The 23,416-nt window shown below is 49.5% G+C and overlaps 2 protein-coding genes across 3 annotated transcripts; both read left to right on the top strand.

Moving 5' to 3' along the window:
• The first annotated feature begins 123 nt into the window (after positions 1-123).
• Positions 124-2,559, top strand: LOC123444775 (protein NRT1/ PTR FAMILY 5.10-like). 2 transcript variants are annotated; one of them, XM_045121616.1, is made up of 5 exons: positions 124-317; positions 399-616; positions 1,105-1,610; positions 1,686-2,394; positions 2,461-2,559. In XM_045121616.1, the coding sequence occupies exons 1-5, from the start codon at positions 224-226 to the stop codon at positions 2,467-2,469; spliced, it is 1,536 nt and encodes a 511-aa protein (XP_044977551.1). In that variant the 5' UTR covers positions 124-223; the 3' UTR covers positions 2,470-2,559. The 2 variants fall into 2 exon arrangements, with proteins under 2 accessions (XP_044977551.1, XP_044977548.1); XM_045121613.1 differs by having other exon boundaries at positions 125-317; positions 1,686-2,559.
• On the top strand, positions 2,491-21,188 carry LOC123444776 (protein NRT1/ PTR FAMILY 5.10-like). Its single transcript, XM_045121617.1, has 4 exons — positions 2,491-2,809; positions 2,900-3,117; positions 19,775-20,268; positions 20,354-21,188. The coding sequence occupies exons 1-4, from the start codon at positions 2,731-2,733 to the stop codon at positions 21,126-21,128; spliced, it is 1,566 nt and encodes a 521-aa protein (XP_044977552.1). The 5' UTR covers positions 2,491-2,730; the 3' UTR covers positions 21,129-21,188.
• Positions 21,189-23,416: the final 2,228 nt, after the last annotated feature.

Here is a 23,416-nt window from a genome sequence, read left to right as displayed (position 1 = left end):
TTACAATTTTTTTTATCATTTATCATATTAATAGACAGGCGCAGCAATCGTGCGTCATCAATGGTCTACTAGTATATACTACTAGTAGTAGTAAAGCGAAGCGAAATCATTTTCATCAACTTTGTTGGCCGGCAGGAGTGTGTTTACACTTAAGACATCTCCTCATAACCTAATAACGCCAGACCTAAGCACTTCGCAGCATTCCCTCCCAGACGGGGAAGGAATGGACTCCGGCGCGCTCCTGCCTCCGACTGAGCCGTCAACCACCAGCAAACCCGGCTGCCGCGGCGGATGGCCAGCCGCACTCTTCTTGATAGGTACGTACGCCTCCATCTGAATTCAACTCCCAAGCAGTCAAACTCCACTGACCAGAGCTAGCTGTTCCCCTACACCTGCAGCGGTGGAGTTCGTGGAGCGCGTCGGCTTCTACGGCCTTCAGGGCAACCTGATCATGTACCTCACCGGCCCGCTGGGTCTGTCCACCGCGTCGGCCGCGGCCGGCGTGAACGCCTGGGCCGGCACGGCCTCGATGCTGCCGCTCCTCGGCGCGCTCGCCGCCGACTCCTGGATCGGCCGGTACCGGGCCATCGTGGCCGCCGGCGTCCTCTACCTCGTGGTTAGTTGGTGAACCCGCTCAGAATTATTGACGTTGTGTCTGTCTTTTAGCTCCCTGCACGACTTCCATTTGCCGTCTGTTTCGTTTTCGAAATATTATACAGGTTTCGACGGTAGGTTTACCATCCCTCGGTGCGTGTGACATCACTGCTACTTCGCTTTACGCGCGAACATGATGTTAATCATTATTTGTGTTGTCGAATTGGATCTTTTCGCGAGGAATTTAGGATCGCGGTGGCATCTTTATATGATGAGATTGTATTTGTATCACTGACGCATTACATTTTATAATGGGCCGAAAATGACGAAACATACACTAGTGCAGAACAGTTTCATGCATGGCGGAATTAGGCATAGTTTCACTTGAGCCGGCAACCTATTGTCAGAAATCGACATTGTCTGAACCTCGTAATCCAATACGTACATTTCTTCAGTAAATAATTGCACACATCGCAGCTCAAAATAGTGTACAAATTATGTTATGGACAGAGCTTTGGAATGCTGACGGTTTCATCCATGGTACCACAACGTCAACGTCAACCTCAACCAGCGGAATCACCGCAGTCGTCTCCTTCCCGCGCATCGTTCTTCTACGCCACGATCTACGTGGTGGCGCTGGCGCAGGGCTTCCACAAGCCGAACGCGCAGGCCCTCGGCGCGGACCAGTTCCCCCGGAGCGCACCGGACAGCATCGCGTCCCGGAGCTCTTTCTTCAACTGGCTCCACTTCTCCATGTCGTGGGGCTTCATCGTCGCCGTCGTCGCGCTGAGCTACGTGCAGGACAACGTAGGCTGGGCCGCCGGGTTCGGCGCGTCCTGGGTGATGATGCTTGTGTCCCTGTCCGTGTTCTTGCTCGGCACGGGCAGGTACCGTGTCCCCGAGCAGCCACGCGACCGCCGTGCTCTCGCGCGGCTCGGGAAGACGGTTGCAGCCACGGCGCGTACATGGACGGACATGGTCTTTCGTCGCGGCGCCGCCGCTATGCACGATGAATGGTAAGTTCATTGTCCATTTATGCTGCCACGCTGCACATGCGACTACTGTAATTAACCTAGTTTATGCCAGTGCAGTTTACTGACGCCGAAAGAGCAGGAAGGCAAGGGGGTCATGCTCAAGCTGCTTCCGATATGGATGACAAGCGTCGCGTACGCAATGGTCATCGCGCAGGTGTCCACTCTGTTCACGAAGCAGGGCAGCACGATGGACCGGCGCATCGGCACTGCCCCAGGCCTCGTCATGCCGCCCGCAGCGCTGCAGAGCTTCGTCGGCCTCGCCATAATCGCCTCCGTCCCCGTCTACGACCGTGCCTTCGTACCCCTGGCCAGACGCATCACCAGGCACCCCTCCGGGATCACCATGCTCCAGCGCATCGGCGCCGGCATGGCCATCGCGTCCGTCGCCATGGCCGTGGCCGCGCTCGTGGAAACAGCGCGCCTCCGCGCGGCAAGGGACGCCGGCCTGCTCGACCGTCCGGGGGTGGCGGTGCCGATGAGCCTGTGGTGGATGGTGCCGCAGTACATGCTGCTCGGCCTCGCCAACGTGTTCACCATCGTGGGACTCGAGGAGTTCTTCTACGACCAGGTGCCCGACGAGCTCCGGAGCGTCGGGCTCGCGCTCTGCATGAGCATCATGGGCGTGGGGAGCTACGCCAGCGGCGTGCTCGTGTCGGCGATCGACTGGGCGACGAGGCGCACGGGGGAGAGCTGGTTCTCCGACAACCTGAACCGTGCGCACCTCGACTACTTCTACTGGGCTCTGGCCGGGGTCGCTGCGCTCGAGGTGCTCGTTTTCCTGTATTTTTCCAGGAGATACGTCTACACTGACAAATGCGAGCTTGTAATGTAGGCTCGATGATGACCAGAAAAGTGAAAAGACAATCGATCAGTCCGGGGAACATGCCTTGATGTACACTCACAATAATACAGATAAGTTATTAACTCGATCTAGACAGGCCCCTTCTCAATCACGCGGGGCACGTGGTGATGGTACTAGTAATAAATATATACTGCCTAGGTCAGCTTTAATCTCTAGCTAGGTATGCCCCGCAAACGGCACTGATTGAACAGATCACGCACCGGCACCACCTCCGGCCGGAGGCCAAGAAGGCGCGAAGCCATGGAGTCAGGCGGGCCACTGGCGCGTTTAGACCCAGGCGACGGCCGCGGCGGCTGGCGCGCCGCGCTCTTCATCGTCGGTAATCTCGCCGGTCATTCACCACGTCCGCGTTGACTTGCCATGGATGATGTGTGAATTCTGAACCACCATGCCTGCTGCGTGCGTGCAGTCGTCGGCTTCTTGGAGCGCATCGGGTTCATCGGCGTGGGGGGCAACCTGATCACGTACCTCACCGGCCCGCTGGGCATGTCCACCGCGGCGGCCGCCGCCGGCGTGAACGCCTGGTCAGGGACCGTGCTGGTGCTGCCGCTCGTCGGCGCGCTCGCCGCCGACTCGCGCCTCGGGCGCTACCGGGCGGTCCTGCTCGCCGGCGTGCTCTACCTGCTGGTCAGTGCTCTAACTCCGCTCCCTCCTCTGCTCCAAGCATCATACGTCGTGCCTTGATTCCATTGCCATCGCGCGGTTAGATAGTTGTGTGGTGCGGTGGAGGTGGCCATGATTCACTTTACCGTAGAACTGCGCGCGACGAATTGATTCTCGCAAGGTCTGCTTCAATCGCCGTCACGGAATTGATTCACCGTCGCGTCATACAATGATATGCTCCAACTGAATTGTGTTGTAGTACTACAACAACAAAAGAATCTGGGTCTACGATCTCGTTGGTATTGCAGAACCCAGACCTTGTGCAATTGGAGGCGGTCAGACAGATCAGCAGCCATCCATGTGATGAATCTGCTAATCAATCTGAGGCCAAAAAAATAGTGCTAGTAGTCAAGCTGTACTCATTGAGAGAAGAAATAGGACCGGGAAAGCTTTTTTTTAGAAAAGGACTTCAACCGGCCTCTGCATCAATCGATGCATACAGACATCGTTATTAATTATTTCACGAAGGTGTGACAAAAATATACATCACACCATCCGAAGCCATCATTCACACCTACAGACTCGATAATGTGAAGTGCTCTCATTGCATATATCTAAAACCGGTGTTGTTGCCAATTCATGCACATAACGTATCGGGACCAACAGTCAGTGCAGCAGACTTAAAGCGCGCACCACATGCACACGTTAGAAGCCGTCATCATCATCGGTCCACTGATCCATCTTCAGGAGAGAGACCTGTATCATCTTTGTCAGTCCGAACATCCGTCGACGCCACCACGGCGTCAAACAACGCCATCGCCCTATGCTCATCCGTCCAGACGCGAAGATTCTTGAAGAACTGTCGGGCGTAGCACCTGTCAACCAGGCATGACTCAACATAGCACCTGTCGTCCAGGCATGACTGGACAGCTCCACCAAATCTCCGCGCAAGACGATGCCACTCCATCTCCAGCCTCTGTCATCCAGCACTGCTCCACAGACGATGCTCCCAAGAGAGAAACGGCACCGCAGTACCGCCATTGTTCGATCTGTAAGACCAGATCTTAGGGTTTCCCCCGAAGCAGTGCCGTGCAGTTTAACGACATTTCAAACCCAACCCCAATAAATGAAGGAGAATCTGACCGAGTAAAACTTTAGTTAAGTATATTTACTTTACTAAATTTTGGTCGGATCTAACCATTCCCTTACATTTAAAAAAAAGGGTCACTCCGGCCTCTGCGTCATGATGATGTATTCAGTCAATTTATTAATTATTTGTAAAATCTTACGAAATAATACATCAGTAAGCATAAAGCCATCGTCTTGACAACACCTCTCGCTATTCCTATGTCTTTGATGAACGGATGCCGAATATCCGAGCCGAATACCAAACATACATCACACTGATGCCTAACATCTAAAGTGGGATGCCCGAGCCTACCCACATACTAGGATTGTGTCACACACCGGTCCAGGCACGCTGTGAGAAGCCGCCGCCATCGTCTTCCACTGGTCTATCTCTAGAGCAGGTACTCACGCATCGACCTTGTCAGCCTGCCATCGATGCCACCACAACGACACACAGCGCAACCATCCTGCACGTATCCATCCGCCCGTGCCCATCGCCGAAACTCCACAGCGCCATGTCGTCGGATCCGTCGTCGGCCTTGTGGTAGATGGAATACCGCTCCTCCTTTAGTCCCCTCCAGCCAACACTTGCTCCAAAACGATGCCCCAAGAGGGTGAACGATACCAAAGGCGTCGTCATCGTATGATCTGGGAGACCCAGATCTAGGGTTTCCCTCGGAGCATCCCGAGACTGATGATGCAAACTACAAGGAGGATGCCTTAACAGGGAAACGACATCGGAGACGCCGCCATCGTCAGCCATGACCGAAGTCAGCGCGATCTTCATCGGCAGTCGCATCACATTCCGTACGCCGCATGCGTCGCTGGTCCCTTCCACCTGAGCAAACTCCAAACACGATGCCCTCAAGAGGGATTACGGTACGAAAGCACCGTCATCGCTCGATCCCAATGAGACATAGGGTTTCCCCGAAGTTGCCAACGACGTCAAGGATCCAGACGACGATTGAATCACGACATGATCAGAAGAACCCCTCGAGATCCACCCAGTTATCGGCAGTCCGCACCCGCCACCGCACCGTCTGAAATTTGGTAACCAAGGGCCAGTCACCGGAGTCACGAACGCGTCCAACCACCAGCCACGGCCAGATCTGACCGAGGCAAGCGACCCTCGCCAGCGATCCCATGCCCTCGTCGCCGTCTGCATGGATCTGATGGAACCGCCGCCACAACTAATCGCCCCGTCTCCCCAACACGCTAGCACGCCCCACCATCAATTCCGCACAGCCCATCCGCGAAATCCGGGATGAGCCCAAGGCCGCCAAGACCAGCAGTCGTTGCCCGGGTCACGAAGAAGCCGCCATTAAGCACTGAGCCACCTCGCCATCGCATGGGATGACCCCGTCGTCTGACGAAACACGCCACCTACGAGCATGCGCAGCAACCTACCGTGCGTCGCCGCATGCAGCCACACCAAGCCGCCTAACTGTCACACGAGGCACAACCTAGCCGCCTCAGCACCCGATGTCAACTGGCGAGCCAAGGTCGGCCACCGCGCTGTGCAACTCCACCGCACCCAACCACCGAGAGGGCCATGCCCATGTGTCGCGAGTGCGCACGAACCAGATCCCGCCGCCGCCGACCGCCCACGGGCTTTGCCTAGAGACGTGCACCGTCGACGGCGAGGGAAGGAGGAGGGGGATTGTCACGCCCAAGATGCGACCCTATCCTCAATTTGACACGAGGGCCTCGTCAGGGATAGAAGCGCATCTCGTCGTGTCGCAAGAATGGATATCGTTACAAGTACATGTACTGAAAAGAAGAGATATATATATATATAGTTGGCTTACACTCGCCACAAGCTACATTAGAGTCACATCAGTACATTACATATTCATCAAGAGTAAGAGCAGGGTCCGACTACGGACGAAAACAAACGACAAAAGAAGAACGACGTCCATCCTTGCTATCCCAGGCTGCCGGCCTGGAACCCATCCTAGATCGATGAAGAAGAAGAAGAAGAAGAAGCAACTCCAAATGAACAATCAACGCGCCCGCGTCAAGTAACCTTTACATGTACCTGCAACTGGTGTTATAGTAATCTGTGAGCCACAGGGGACTCATCAATCTCATTTCCAAAGGTATCAAGACTAGCAAAGCTTAATGGGTGAGGTATGGTTAAGTGGTGAGGTTGCAGCAGCGGCTAAGCATATATATATGGTGGCTAACTTACGAGTACAAGAAATAAGAGAGGGAAGATCTACGCATAACGGACATGAACTACTCATAATCAAAGGAATGATCCTGTACACCTACCTACGCCAGACATAACCCCACCCTGTCCTCGATCGGAGAAGGAACTCACGAAAGAGACAGTCACGGTTACGCACACAGTTGGCATATTTTAATTAAGTTAACTTCAAGTTATCTAGAACCAGTGTTAAACAAAATATCCACGTTGCCACATAACCGCGGGCACGACTTTCCGAAAAGATTTAACCCTGCAGGGGTGCTCCAACTAGTCCATCACAAATTACCACAAGCCGCATAGAAATCCTCAATCACGAAGCTCGCGATCTCGTCGGATTCCCTAGTGGAAAACCTCAACTCTGAGATTACCCAAAGCATCACCGGAATCCCGATGCACAAGATATTCCGTCAAAGGTAAAACTAATCCAGCAAGGCCACCCGACGTGTCGACGATCCCGATAGGAGTCGCGTACCTCGTTCTCAGGACACGATGGATAAGCGACGCGTACGGTGGCCTGATAGAAATCACCCAAGTTGCCCTGGGTTGGCCCCGCACATTGCTCTGGGTTGGACCAACACTCATGGGGAGCACTGGCCCGGGGGTTGATTAAATTTCCTCTGGTTAATTACTCCCTATGCAGTTTATTAGTTATTAGGCAAATGTAGTACCAAAGTTGGACCCTGCCAGACCAGCTTTAATCTAAAACGAATTATCAAGGGGGTCCCCATAACAACCCCGATCGTGTTAGGAGTGCTCATTTATGGAACATAACACCGGTAGCCGAAACTAAGGGGGCAAAGGTGGAACAAAACACCAGGCTAGAAAAGGCCGAGCCTTCCACCTTTTACCAAGTATATAGGTGCATTAAATTAAATAGCATGTAATAGGGTGATATAACAAGGAACCCATGTTTTCACATGGAAGCATCTGCACCTGCAACTAGCAACGCTAACAACAAGGTTAAGCACGCAGTAACATAGCCAATCAGTGGTTTGCTAGGTCGAACAGGTTTAAGGTTATCATGGCATTGTTGAGAGGTTGATATTTAACATGTGGTTGGCAACGAGACATAATCGATAGCATCGAAATAACTAGCATGGCAATGATAGTAATGGTATCTGGGGAAATGGTCATCTTGCCTGAGATCCCGCTTGGAAGAAGAATGACTCCGGGAAGCAGACAAACCAACGTAGTCGAATGGTTCCCACATTCCGACACGCTTGCGGAACTCTATCGAGACGGAGCAAACCAAAAACAACATCAACACAGATATTCACCACACGATGCACAACATGATGCATTACCTACTATGATGCATGATCAGTTCAATGATGCAAGGGATGCCATGGCAATTCACCTCAGACAAACACTACACATTAAGTGAAGCTCGATAGGCGACGGGTTGCATATCGACCAAACTCCACGATTATTTATTTAATTCAGTCTCTATTATTTAACACGCAATATTTAATTGTTGTTATCATGGCAAGGGGTGAAGCGGTGATCCTACATAGCATCCTAGTCGATTAACACGCGGAACATAGAGCGGAGCTACGGCACAAGAGGCATGCAACACAAGATTTATATGCCATGAATGCGTCATGCATGCAAGTTACAACATCACGGCAAGAAGAGAAGGAAACATGTGTCGCCACGGCGAGTGAGAGGGAACCATGGCGGCAGGACGGATACGATGCCACTGCAACGTACCTATCCCGATACTCAACGAGATATCGGTGCCACGATCTGGAAGCGTGTGCGGAAACGCTAAATAAGAATGGGGTGATCCCGTATATCGGGTTCCCATGTGTCGGGGCACAACAAAAGTGAGACAACATGCAACGGGCAACATACGGTGCAACATACATACATCTCGTACATCATATGCATTCGGTACACGACACGTTCCAACGTATACCTTTGAAGCGTGCGTACGGGCGGATCGGTTCGTTGCGGCAAAGGAGAACATAGGTCGGTGTGGTCGTCGTGGTCGTCGTGGTACTCGGGTCTCGTCGATGGTAGTCGTACACTTGGCGTCGGTAGACGGGTCTTCGGCGACGGTAGTCGAACACGGTTCCGTAGATGGTTCGGGGTCGTCGAGGACGTCGTGGGAGTAGTGGTACTCGTGATCTTGTCGACGGGCCACAGTGGCAGGGATGGTGCACGCGGTCTTCGGCGACGGACACCAGCAATAGCAGCAACAACTAGCAACTAACAACAAGCTTCGGCAGGTAGGCAACCAAGCAGCAGCTAACAGCAACGGCATCTAGCAGGTAGGCAAGCTAGCAGGAACAACAGCCAACAGCTACAGCAACTAACAATAGCAGCAGCCGACAACAAGAGCATTCAGCAGCGAGCATCAGGCTTCGCAGCAGCAACAAACAGCAGCAGGCCATCAGCAAGCAAGCTAGCAGCATCAGCACAACAACAAGCAACAGCTACGGCGGCGGCAGCACAAGCAACAGCAACGGCGCATCAGCTAGCAAGCAGCAAGAGCAACAACAAACGCAACGGCAACAAGCATGCATGCAGCGTCACCAGCCTGGCAGTCAACAACTTCGGCAAAAGCAGCAGGGCAGCAAGAGCATGCACGGCAACAGCAGCAACAAATCGGGCAGGGGAAACGGCCGGCCATGGCGGCTGCAGAGACCGGCGGCGAGAGGCGCAGGCACGGGGAGGCGAGCACGCCGCTGCTGAGGCCGGCCGACGGACGCGGGGAACGGCGTGCCGAGGCGGAGCAGGTGACGCAGCGAGACGGCACAACGACGACGGGAGGCGCGGCCGGGCCGAGGGCGGCACGCGGCGGCTGAGAGCACGGCGGCGGGGCTGCCGGAGGGCGCAGGCGGCGGCCACGGCGGGGGCCGGCGAGGTCTCGGGCAAGGCAGGGGCTGCTCGTGCGAAGGCAGGAGGAAGGGGCGACGGCCATGGTGCGCGGGGCGAGGTCCGAGGCCATGGAGACGATGTAGAGGGGCGAGGCGGCCAGCGGCGGCGTCCAAGAGGAGCGAGGCGGCCGGCGACGCTGGCAGGAAGATGGGAATCGGGAGGGAGAGAGGGGATCGCACAGGACGAGACGGGAGGCGAGGGGAACGGCTGGACGAGGGGAGAAGACGCCGGGGAAGCGTCGCTAGGTCAGGGGGAGCTGCTGGGCCTGGGCCGGCTGGCTTGGGCAGGCTCCCTCTTTCCTATTTGGTTTTTTTTTCGGTTTCTTCCTTTTTTTTAAAGAAAAACAGAAACTCACAAAGAAAAGGTTTTAACAGAAAAATTAAAATAAATAAAATACCTTTTAAACTACTTTAAAACATACCCCACTATAAGAGATAGTTTTGGGCTTTTTTTTAAAAGAAATAAAAGTGAAACCTTTTTCTTAAGAATTAAAATTTAAATAAAACCCTTTCACAAAAGAATAAAATTTAAACCCCTTTTGACAAGAGAATAAAATAAAACCTCTTTTATTTAAAGAGTAAACTAAAAGCTCTTAAAAGAAGAAAAGGAAATGAGACTGTTTGAAATAAAACAAAAGGAGAAACAAAAGAAAAACCCAAGGTTGCCCCCACATTTAATAAAAGGAGTTTTATTAAAAGGAAGACGAACCTTTTTTAAATTGGGGTTAAAACGAAGACTTAGCAAAACCACAAAAACAAATTAGGAGGGGAGAGAGGGGGGACTACTATCGCTCTACGACTCGGTGATCACTCGAAGCACAACACTCCAAACACCACACGCGACAGACGATGCAAGATGCCATGCATGATGCGATGATGCAACTACATGATGATGCAACAAGTAAAAATACCCACACGACGGAAACGTAAAGGACAAGGGGAATCTTCTGGGGCGTCGGTCTCGGGCTGTCACAACTCTCCTACACTACAAGAGGATCTCGCCCCGAGATCCAAGAATGAAAGGGGGGAGAGGAAGAGAAAGAACAAGAGGTAAAAATTTAGTCGCTTCTTTGACAAACGAGTGAAACCAACGATCCTTGAAGGTTGCAAAGAGATGAGGAATGATATGGGAAAGAAGCAAGAATTCACGGAAAATTTCGGCAGCACTTCGGTAGGAAAATGGGACAAAAAATTCGATAAGAAGAGAGAAATAGACAATATTCACAACCAACAACTAGATAGAACAGGGGAACACCATGAACTTGATAGAACAACATAATAGACCCAAAAGAGCAACATCACAAGGCCTCCGGAACAAGAGAATAGGAACTAGCTCAAGCGGAAGAAGAGAATGAAGAAAAAGAATGACAACTATCATCACAATAGAATTTAAGAGCCTCCGGACAAAGAATTGACAGAGTAGTTGGAAAACCAACAACGAAAAGAACAAGATAGTAGTGGGCTTATGAAAATCATCTCAACAAATATGAGGCGACAAACAACCACTAAAAGAAACAAGGATAGATTGGGAGCAACAAGATATGAACAATCTTACACCAAGAGGATGCATTGAGAACTTAGATTAAAGAAAAGCACCATGATAGCACAATCCATAGAAAAAGCTTTAGGTGAAATCCAAACCAAGATAGCTCAATGAAGAAACCATGAGTTAAGAATAATCTCATGATCAAAGGATTGGTGGATTTAATTATCTCATTCTAGAAAGGAAATCTCTTCGAGGCTCCTACACTAACAAGAATGCTATAATACCACCTCAAAGGATAAAGGAAGAACAATTACACATAGAAATGCAAGAGAAAGGATACTTGAGGTTCTCCAACAAGAATCTTGAAGAATACTTGAGAATGAATTGAAACCTTGATGAACCACCAAGAAGTACCTCCGTATACGAATGAATGATGCAAAGATATCAAGGTAGAAAGAATAAGATTATGAGCTTGCCAAGATTTAGATGAAGCCTCACAAAGAGATACTTAATAGAACTTGGAACTCTGGAAAAAGAATTCAGATTACTATGAACAAGAATAAGAATTATGTTATGCTAATCCTTCACCAAGTTTAATTGATGACAAGCAACGGATTTAGCATACAACTTATTCCTCTTGAAAGAAACTTGAAGAGACAGAGAGATAAGCACCACTTGAGGCAAAAATTGACGGAAAGCACCGGTAAGAATCCACAATTGAATGGGAAAACCAAGAATTAATGGAGATACATGAGAACGAACAGATCATGAGTCACCTGAGAGAAAACTAGAACAAGGCACCAGAATAACCAAGAGACGAACGAAGAGACAACAATGGAGAAGAATTGAGGATGAACGCTGAAAGCTGAGAACGAATAATCTTGTGAAATGATGGCCTTCGGAGGATCGAGAATGACAACAACTCAGAGAAGCACCGGATAGCAAGAACGGGATACTCATGATTGGAACAATTAAGATGATGGCACCAAGCTGAAATGATTAATCTCCAAGAGAATGAACCAAGATTGAGAGAAACACGGAGAAAATGACGAGAAGAACCTCACCAAGAATACTGAGACACTCCGGAATAAGGAAGAATGAAAGGTTGAGCCAAATATGAGAAATAATTCAAATGGATCTTGGAGAATGGCTATGACTGATGAAATCCATACTTACGTCAAAGCTGAAAAGAATTAATGATCTCCGGGAAAAGATTAAAAGAGCTAGGAAAGATCCTGGGAAGGAACCTGTGGGTTATGGGCCCACTCAAAGAAATCACCGTTGAAAAGATTGCTATAATGGGAGATATTGCACCGGTACAAGAAAACTAGATGAGGTTGAGAACCTCGAAATAATTAAAGAATTGAAAACAAGAAACTCTGAGATATCTTCAACACTCCAGATAGGATAGATAGAAAAGAAAACAAGATAGGCTGACAAGAAACTCCAACATAGGAAGAATTACAAGGATGAATAGGATATGATGAACACAGACAACTGAATTAAATTCACCGGAAAGATGACAAGAATGAATAAAGAGGAACATGAATCTCCTGAGAATCTTCACAATGAACCACCGGTTACGAAAGGAAGAAAAGATAGCGGAAGCATCACTGAAATGAAATGCAGTTGGATGAAATCCAATCACTGAAGAAAAAGGGCGGGAGGGCGGGGAAAAACAAAGACAACATGGGACAGATGAGAAGAACTCCGGAAAGAATTGAGAGAATGATCTGCAAAAATTAGAGAGGATTGAATCCACTTGGAGAGAAACACATCGGTTGAAAAAGAATTGATATGGCGACTCCGGTTGACAAAATTGATAAGACAACTGATTGAGCAAAAGAATTTGCATTCTCACATGAAAATATGAGAACACCTCTTAGAAAGGATCTGAAATCACCACTTGACATCGAAGCAACTTGAATTACCATATTAAAACAAAACAAAGGGTGAGGCTTATGAAACAAGCCAGAACAAACTCATGAGAAAGATTTCGTGCGATATTTTCGTGAACAGGAATCCACTAGATGTCGAACCCCAACCTAACATCATGTATTTGTTGGAAGATTGTCCTATAAGCAACTACTTGAATTCTCACCTATGAATTCCCGAAATATCTGGTCATGCAATCTGGTACACGGATACAAGGAGTAATGTCACACAACTCCTATACTAACCCGTCACCTGTATCACATCCGTCAACACACAACCAGAATCTCGGACCTTCATCTACAACAGACCCACGTGATCACAACGATACAAAGTATGGTAGTACTCCCGAACAATCTGCACCAGTACTGGGGACATCGGGGTTATCTCGCCACTACTAGTATTGAAGCAATTACGAACATCCTTCGTACTGAGATATTAAGAAACCAGAATGATAACGATGTGCTCGAGAATCCCCTGGAGCTCAACTCCCCTAAGACTTAGAGCAGATAGGAGGCACCAAGACAGAATTCCGTCACATCGGCATCATATAGATTCCAAAAATATCCGTGTGATCCTAAAAAAAATTTGAGTGAGAAGAGGAGTAGAATAAATTATTACGTCAAGATTCCTCACCAGAGCATAGAAGAGGAGAAAAAAGAATCCTACTCTCCGATATATAACTAGACTCAAAGCAGTTTTTCACTAGACTCGACTCGGCCAAGTTCGATCAATCAAGGGGGCTCCTAGGTCGGTACTGCTCTGATACCAACTTTTCACGCCCAAGATGCGACCCTATCCTCAATTTGGCACGAGGGCCTCGTCAGGGATAGAATCGCATCTCGTAGTGTCGCAAGAATGGATATCGTTACAAGTACATGTACTGAAAAGAAGAGATATATATAGAGTTGGCTTACACTCGCCACAAGCTACATCAGAGTCACATCAATACATTACATATTCATCAAGAGTAAGAGCAGGGTCCGACTACGGACGAAAACAAACGACAAAAGAAGAACGACGTCCATCCTTGCTATCCCAGGCTGCCGGCCTGGAACCCATCCTAGATCGATGAAGAAGAAGAAGAATAAGAAGCAACTCCAAATGAACAATCAACGCGCTCGCGTCAAGTAACCTTTACCTGTACCTGCAACTGGTGTTGTAGTAATCTGTGAGCCACAGGGGACTCAACAATCTCATTTCCAAACGTATCAAGACTAGCAAAGCTTAATGGGTGAGGTATGGTTAAGTGGTGAGGTTGCAGGAGCGGCTAAGCATATATATATGATGGCTAACTTACGAGTACAAGAAATAAGAGAGGGAAGATCTACGCATAACGGACATGAACTACTCATGATCAAAGGAATGATCCTGAACACCTACCTACGCCAGACATAACCCCACCCTGTCCTCGATCGGAGAAGGAACTCACGAAAGAGACAGTCACGGTTACGCACACAGTTGGCATATTTTAATTAAGTTAACTTCAAGTTATCTAGAACCAGTGTTAAACAAAATATCCACGTTGCCACATAACCGCGGGCACGACTTTCCGAAAAGATTTAACCCTGCAGGGGTGCTCCAACTAATCCATCACAAATTACCACAAGCCGCATAGAAATCCTCAATCACGAAGCTCGCGATCTCGTCGGATTCCCTAGTGGAAAACCTCAACTCTGAGATTACCCAAAGCATCACCGGAATCCCGATGCACAAGATATGCCGTCAAAGGTAAAACTAATCCAGCAAGGCCACCCGACGTGTCGACGATCCCGATAGGAGTCGCGTACCTCGTTCTCAGGACACGACGGATAAGCGACGCGTACGGTGGCCTAATGGAAATCACCCAAGTTGCCCTGGGTTGGCCCCGCATAGTGCTCTGGGTTGGACCAACACTCATGAGGAGCACTGGCCCGGGGGTTGATTAAATTTCCTCGGGTTAATTACTCCCTATGCATTTTATTAGTTATTAGGAAAATGTAGTACCAAAGTTGGGCCCTGCCAGACCAGCTTTAATCTAAAACGAATTATCAAGGGGGTCCCCATAACAACCCCGATCGTGTTAGGAGCGCTCATTTATGGAACATAACACCGGTAGCCGAAACTAAGGGGGCAAAGGTGGAACAAAACACCAGGCTAGAAAAGGCCGAGCCTTCCACCTTTTACCAAGTATATAGGTGCATTAAATTAAATAGCATGTAATAGGGTGATATAACAAGGAACCCATGTTTTCACATGGAAGCATCTGCACCTGCAACTAGCAACACTAACAACAAGGTTAAGCACGCAGTAACATAGCCAATAAGTGGTTTGCTAGGTCGAACAGGTTTAAGGTTATCATGGCATTGTTGAGAGGCTGATATTTAACATGTGGTAGGCAACGAGACATAATCGATAGCATCGAAATAACTAGCATGGCAATGATAGTAATGGTATCTGGGAAAATGGTCATCTTGCCTGAGATCCCGCTTGGAAGAAGAATGACTCCGTGAAGCAGACGAACCAACGTAGTCGAACGGTTCCTCACATTCCGACACGCTTGCGGAACTCTATCGAGACGGAGCAAACCGAAAACAACATCAACACAGATATTCACCACACGATGCACACCATGATGCATTACCTATTATGATGCATGATCAGTTCAATGATGCAAGAGATGGCATGGAAATTCACCTCAGACAAACACTACACATTAAGTGAAGCTCGATATGCGACGGGTTGCATATCAACGAAACTCCATGATTAATTATCTAATTCACTCTCGATTATTTAACACGCAACATTTAATTGTTGTTATCATGGCAAGGGGTGAAGCGGTGATCCTACATAGCATCCTAGTCGATTAACACGCGGAACATAGAGCGGAGCTACGGCACAAGAGGCATGCAACACAAGATTTATATGCCATGAATGCATCATGCATGCAAGTTACAACATCACGGCAAGAAGAGAAGGAAACATGTGTCGCCACGGCGAGTGAGAGGGAACCATGGCGGCAGGAGGGATACGATGCCACGGCAACGTACCTATCCCGATACTCAACGAGATATCGGTGCCACGATCTGGAAGTGTGTGTGGGAACGCTAAATAAGAATGGGGTGATCCCGTATATCGGGTTCCCATGTGTCGGGGCACAACAAAAGTGAGACAACGTGCAACGGGCAACATACGGTGCAACATACATACATCTCATACATCATATGCATTCGGTACACGACACGTTCCAACGTATACCTTTGAAGCGTGCGTATGGGCGGATCGGTTCGTTGCGGCAAAGGAGAACATAGTTCGGTGTGGTCGTCGTGGTCGTCGTGGTACTCGGGTCTCGTCGACGGTAGTCATACACTTGGCGTCGGTAGATGGGTCTTCGGCGACGGTAGTCGAACACGGTTCCGTAGATGGTTCGGGGTCGTCGAGGACGTCGTGGGAGTAGTGGTACTCGTGATCTTGTTGACGGGCCACGGTGGCGGGGATGGTACACGCGGTCTTCGGCGACGGACACCAGCGACAGCAGCAACAACTAGCAACTAACAACAAGCTTCGGCACGCACGCAACCAAGCAGCAGCTAACAACAACGACATCTAGCAGGTAGGCAAGCTAGCAGGAACAGCAGCCAACAGCTACAGCAACTAACAATAGCAGCAGCCGGCAGCAGGAGCATTCAGCAGCCAGCATCAGGCTTCACAGCAGCAACAAACAGCAGCAGGCCATCAGCAAGCAAGCTAGCAGCATCAGCACAGCAACAAGCAACAGCTACGGCGGCGGCAGCACAAGCAACAGCAACGGCGCATCAGGTAGCCGCAGCAAGAGCAACAACAAAAGCAACGGCAACAAGCATGCATGCAGCGGCACCAGCCTGGCAGTCAACAGCTTCGGCAAAGGAGCAGGGCAGCAAGAGCATGCACGACAACAGCAGTAGCAAATCGGGCAGGGGGAAACGGCCGGCCATGGCGGCTGCAGAGACCGGCGGCGAGAGGCGCAGGCACGGGGAGGCGAGCACGCTGCTGCTGAGGCCGGCCGACGGACGCGGGGAACGGCGTGCCGAGGCGGAGCAGGCGACGCGGCGAGACGACACAGCGACGACGGGAGGCGCGGGCGGGCCGAGGGCGGCGCGCGGCGGCTAGAGCGCGGCGGCGGGGCTGCCGGAGGGCGCAGGCGGCGGCCACGGCAGGGGCCGGCGAGGTCTCGGGCGAGGCAGGGGCTGCTGGTGGGAAGGCAGGAGGCAGGGGCGATGGCCATGGCGCGCGGGGGCGAGGTCCGAGGCCATGGAGATGGTGCAGAGGGGCGAGGCGGCCGGCGGCGATGGCCAAAAGGAGCGAGGCGGCCGGCGACGCTGGCAGGAAGATGGGAATCGGGAGGGAGAGAGGGGATCGCACAGGAGGAGACGGGAGGCGAGGGGAACGGCTGGACGAGGGGAGAAGACGCTGGGGAAGCGTCGCTAGGGCAGGGGGAGCTGCTGGGCCTGGGCCGGCTAGCCTGGGAAGGCTCCCTCGTTGCTATTCTATTTTTTTTGGTTTTCTTCCCCTTTTTTTAAAGAAAAACAGAAACTCACAAAGAAAAGGTTTTAACAGAAAAATTAAAATAAAGAAAATACCTTTTAAACTACTTTAAAACATACCCCACTATAAGAGATAGTTTTTGGGCTTTTTTTTAAAAGAAATAAAAGTGAAACCTTTTTCTTAAGAATTAAAATTAAAATAAAACCCTTTTACAAAAGAATAAAATTTAAACCCCTTTTGACAAGAGAATAAAATAAAACCTCTTTTATTTAAAGAGTAAACTAAAAGCTCTTTAAAGAAGAAAAGGAAATGAGACTGTTTGAATTAAAACAAAAGGAGAAACAAAAGGAAAAACCCAAGGTTGCCCCCACATTTAATAAAAGGAGTTTTATTAAAAGGAAGACAAACCTTTTTTAAATTGGGGTTAAAACGAAGACTTAGCAAAACCACAAAAACAAATTAGGAGGGGAGAGAGGGGGAACTACTATCGCTCTACGACTCGGTGATCACTCGAAGCACAACACTCCAAACACCACACGCGACAGACGATGCAAGATGCCATGCATGATGCGATGATGCAACTACATGATGATGCAACAAGTAAAAATACCCACACGACGGAACGGAAAGGAAAATGAGAATCTTCTGGGGCGTCGGTCTCGGGCTGTCACAGGGAGGGAGCGATGGCGGCTGCGGTTAGGGTTTCCGCCCGAGCCGCCGAGGGAGCGGCACGGGCGCTGTTTCTGCGGGTTATATCCCTTACATATAATGGAGTACATTTTTGTTTTTTCACTTTACAATTCTAGTATATATTGCAACTATATATTAACACGTATATAGAAACTAAACATAAATATGAATGATCAAGCAAATCATGAATAGAGTTTGCAAACTGAACTGAAAGTTACAAACCGAATTATTTAAGTTTAAACACGCCCAATGGTTTAAATATGACAAATAGCATGTGATAGAATAGCTAGAATTTGCTAAGACGTTGCCGGCAATGCTCAATAAGATCTTGTTGGAGCTGAGCATGAATTTGGCGGTTCTCGACCTTGCGATACTCTTCAAGGAACACGAGGATCCTGTTCGTATCATAACCTCGCTGAATCGAAGTTTCGTTGGTGATGTATCAAACTTTTTTCCGACATAACCCTCTCTGCTTCAGTGATCATGTTATGCAATACGCTGCAACAAGTTAGGATCCATCATAGAACCTTAGAGTTTCAGCACTCGGCATGGCCACACAAAGTGTTTTTGAAGCACATAGCTTTCTTCACATCTTTCCTTGCAGCTTCTTGACATTAGACAAAGTGAATATTTTTGTTACCTTTTGAACGCGGAATTGTTTTGACCTAGGTGATCCATTATGGATAGATGTCATCCGTAAGCTAGTAATCCATAAATTAGTTGTGCCCATTGACCGAGTAGTTGCTCTCAACGATCGATGTCGTTTAGACCAAACCGGAGGAAGGCGACGTGTGTGAATGACGTGCGGCTGTGTGCAAGCAAGATGAGATGCGGTGGCCGACAGGAAATGAAAAAGCTTCGAAGCAATCCGACGAATCGGCCATGATGATAGCGGCGGTGTTTCACCTTGATTTCGACAATGGCGACGAGGGCCGAACGGGTTTGACATCGGGCGAAGGGCGGCGGGGGCCAAGGGAGGCGACGAGATAGCGACGAGGCCGGCGGGTGGTCGTGAGGAGGCGCGTCGGTGATGACGCAGTGAGGGAGAGGGCAATGCGAGGGAGAGGCGCGGCTTTTACTTACACGCACATCGACCGAGTATATTTAGGGAGATGAGAGGAGTTGAAGGATAATTTTTACTCACTTATGGTCGATTGTGGATCAGTTAGGCCCTGTTTGGAACCATCCAGATTATATAATCCAGTTTTTATAATCTATTATGTCTCCAAACAGGACAGATTATGGTATAGATTATAAAAACTAGATTGATAGATTATTAAAAACTCATAATCTACTCTACACCAGCTAAAATCAGATTATAGATTGCTAATGATCCATTACCCTTGTAAAGTTAGAGATAATTACATTCCTCCCACCGCAACCTTTTTTTAAGAAAAACGCAGAGGACAGACATGTCATTATGCAATGTAAAAACTGGATTACAATTTATATAATCTGGCCTCCAAACATGTTCACCTAGATTATTTTTATAAACCAGATTAAATAATCTATCTTCATAATCCAAATTATCATAATCTATTGTGGTTTCAAACAGGGCCTTAGTTGTGCGTTAGAGGAGTAAAAAAAATTGATGCTTCAAAAAAGCCATTTTCGAAAGCATTTTCAAGTCTTGATTTTGTTTTTTTCTTCGACTTTCATCAATGTTATTTTAAAATGAAAATTTACAGGCTCTTAAAACATTTGTTAAAGTTTACTTAAGAAATGTGTTTTTTTATATTTTGAAAAAAATCGAATTAACTGTTCATGCGAGCTCGCGAGCACTTGGGCAGTTTCGCTTTTTCGCGTGCATATTGACATCCCGTAGTAATTTTGATGCCTGATGATGAGCAGAGCCTGGGAATGCTGGCGGTCTCATCCATGTTGCAAACGCGACAAGTTCGTCCCGCCGAATGCCATGGCACAACCACCGCCTGCTCGCCGCCGCCCTCAACATCACCATCGCCTGCTCATCTCGGCTTCTTCTACACCGCGCTCTACCTGCTAGCGCTGGCACAGGGCTTCCACAAGCCGTGCTCGGAGGCCCTGGGTGCGGACCAGTTCGATTCCAGCGCGGGCGCGTCCCGGAGCTCCTACTTCAACTGGTTCCACTTCTCCATCTCGTGGGGCTACGCCATCGCGGCGACCGCGGTCACCTACATCGAGGAGAACGTCGGCTGGACGGTGGGGTTCGCCGCGTGCTGGGCCATCATGGTGGTGTACCTCGCTGTCTTCTTGCTTGGCAAGGGGACGTACCGGGTAGAGCAGCCCGTGGACGGCAGTTCCCTCGGGCAGCTCACCGAGAAGTTCGTCTTTTCTCGAACTGATGCCACCATTGACACCCAACGGTGAGCACCTGCGAGGGCAAATTGACTTGACTGGGAGATGGCATGGCATCATAGTGAGCAATGACGGATGTCTCTGTTTGTGCAGGCTTTTGGATACAAATCAGGATGTGGACGGTGACGGGTTCCTCGTTAAGCTGCTTCCTATCTGGCTGTCAAGCTTAGTGTTTGCCGCGTGCATCTCGCAGATCACCACCCTGTTCACCAAGCAGGGCAGCACGATGGACCGGCGTCTGGGCGGGGCCACGGGCCTCGTCGTGCCGCCCGCGGCGCTGCAGTGCTGCATCAGCTTCACCTACATTGTTCTGGTCCCTGTCTACGACCGCGCCGTTGTGCCTTTGGTGAGGCGCCTCACCGGGCACCCGGGGGGCATCACCATGCTCCAGCGCATCGGCGCCGGGATGGTCATGTCCTCCGTCACCATGGTCGTCGCCGCGCTCGTGGAAGCCAAGCGCCTCCGCGTGGCCACGGACGCCGGCCTGCTCGACCGGCCCGACGTGGCGGTGCCGATGAGCCTATGCTGGCTGGTGCCGCAGTACGTACTTATCGGCCTGGCGGAGGTGTTCAGCTACATCGGGTTGGAGGAGTTCTTCTACGACCAGGTGCCCGACGAGCTCCGCAGCGTGGGGCTGGCACTGTGCCTGAGCATCTTCGGCGTGGGGAGCTACGCCAGCGGCATGCTCGTGTGGGCGATCGACTGGGCCACGACGAGGGGCGGCGGAGAGAGCTGGTTCTCCGACAACCTCAACCGTGCGCACCTCGATTACTTCTACTGGATCCTGGCTGGCCTTGGCGCTTTAGAGGTGGTCGTGTTCTTGTACATTGCAAAACAATATGTCTACCGAAACAAACCTGAGCGATGATCCGTTTCACTAGTATTTCGCATTTCCCCATCGACGTCTAATAGCAATGTATTTAGCCTATCAAGTTTCTTAAAGTTTAGGTAGAAGTAAGTACCTGAAAATTTAATTTAGGCTAGTCGATTTTGTTGAAAGGAAGAAGGAGGCACACGGAATTACCGAGGCCGTCGACAACGATGCCGACAAGGCCTCAATTAAAAACGAATTCTAGCCGGCGAAAAAGAATCGAAAACTTGACAGCTCAGTATGTGGATAAGGGCACGGGAACGGGCAGGGCTGGCCCATAAGCCGGGCAAAAGGGCGACCGCCCCGGACCCAAGAGGAAAGCCCCAAATACAAATTGTACTAGTAAACATTATACAATTATAATTAACATTTGATATATTATTAAATGCATTAAATAGATCTTTAATTTGCAAGAGCGCAAGTTCATGCCTCATACTAATAATTTATATCACGTGAAGGCAAAATAGCCCGACTGACGAAGTTAACTTTAGATACACGCTAGTCTCTTTTTAAGATAGATGTCCTGCTATCATAATGAAATTTATTATAATTATATTTAATTTTTTAAATCAATACATAATTTTTCACTTGAGAAATGGGTAGGAGATCGCATTTGCACCAAAACCGAACTAAGAGCAACTCTAGCAGACCCTGTATATTCACGACCTGCAAACGCGTTTTGCAGGTTGTCGAAGTGGGGTTTTGCGGGACGAAAAGTTACGCTGCAGAACAGAACCCGCATAATGAAACTGCATAATTTAAAAAATAAATATTCGCGGGCATGTTCAGAACCACAGTCATGATCATACAACACTACATTCATGATCATACAACACTATATTCATCAGTACTAGAGGGGGCATCACCTATTGGAGCTACTACCGGACTACGCAAAATGGAGCTCACCGGAGTCGAGCTCGTGCAGTAGTAGATAGCCTACATTCAGTCGTCGTCCTCGTCGGAGAAGAGCTCGACGTAGATGCGCTTCTGTGCAGTAGCTTCGCGTCGCCACTCCTCCTCCTTGTGGCCGAAGGCGATGGCCGACGCGACACCCTGCTCGCAGAGCACGGTGTCGATCTCCTCCTCCCTCGGCGGCACTGCTGGTCCTCTTCGGCCTCCCGTGCACTCCGCGACAGCAGTACGGGCAGGAGGCTATCCGCCTCCGTTGGAGGGAGGAAGTCCTCCGATCCGACGACGGCCCCGACACGTCGCTCCGGCACCGCCTCGGCCTCCAGCTCCATCTTCACCGACGGGAGCTCTTCGAGCTCCCTCTTCACCGATGGGACGGAGGAGGACGAGCGGGAGCTTGACGTGATTGAGCTGCTGCCGGAGAAGAGGCGGCGCGCGCGGTGGTACTCCTGTGTCTCGCGACGGAGGAGCGACGGCGACGGCGTCAGGCCCCAACGCGTGCACCGGCGGGCGGCGCGCTTAGGGGCGACGTCGGATATAACGCGACGAGCCCTCTCGGGGTCGTCGTCCCTACGGCTACCGGAGCTAGCCATGCGCGGCAGTGGATTGGAGTGGCTACGCGGCGTAATGGAGGCGGGCGACGACGGATTGGAGGTGCCGCGGTGAGGGGGGCTTTTCGCGGTGACGGAGGGATAGGGTTTCGACCCGCATCCAGCGGCCGAACCCACAGTTATACCGGTCGATGAGTCGCGTTTACGGGCTACCGCAAAACATTTCCACGTCGGGCCGCGTTTGTAGTGTTTGTTCTGGCAGGAAAATGAGCCCAAACCCGTAAAGTCGCCGGATTTTTTACGGGCCGACCGTTTTGCGGGGTCTGCTAGAGTTGCTCTAAGTGAATCTAGATGAGCATGTGAAATAATTAAATCAAACGCAAAAGTACAATGAAGAACATATTTTATTCTTCGATGATTCTATTACTGGACCAACCTGCATATTATAATTGATAGGCACTAGAAGTTTCTAGGAATATGGTTACCTAACATACAATGCAAACCACTACTAAAATATTTATGATTTAGAAATATCTACCACGACATTCAATTATATGATATGATGTGATATATGGAGACACACACATAGATATACAAATATATGTATATACAATATACAATTCATGCAATATTAGGACATTAAAAAAGATAATTTTTATTACCTTATACAACTTAAATTTGGCAGAATTAAATATTTTAATGATATAGATCACAATTGTATAAATATGAGTAATCTAATTATTATTTGTAAAAATGTTATGTGGCTAAGTAACACAAGATTATATTAATTAAAATTGTTATATGGTACACTTAGTTTAAGATAAG

Source organism: Hordeum vulgare, chromosome 3H (assembly GCF_904849725.1).
Source record: "Hordeum vulgare subsp. vulgare chromosome 3H, MorexV3_pseudomolecules_assembly, whole genome shotgun sequence".
In the NCBI taxonomy this organism is placed as follows: Eukaryota; Viridiplantae; Streptophyta; class Magnoliopsida; order Poales; family Poaceae; genus Hordeum; species Hordeum vulgare.
The sequence above is the reverse complement of the archived record's forward strand: the minus strand, read 5'-3'. Positions and strand labels throughout refer to the sequence as shown.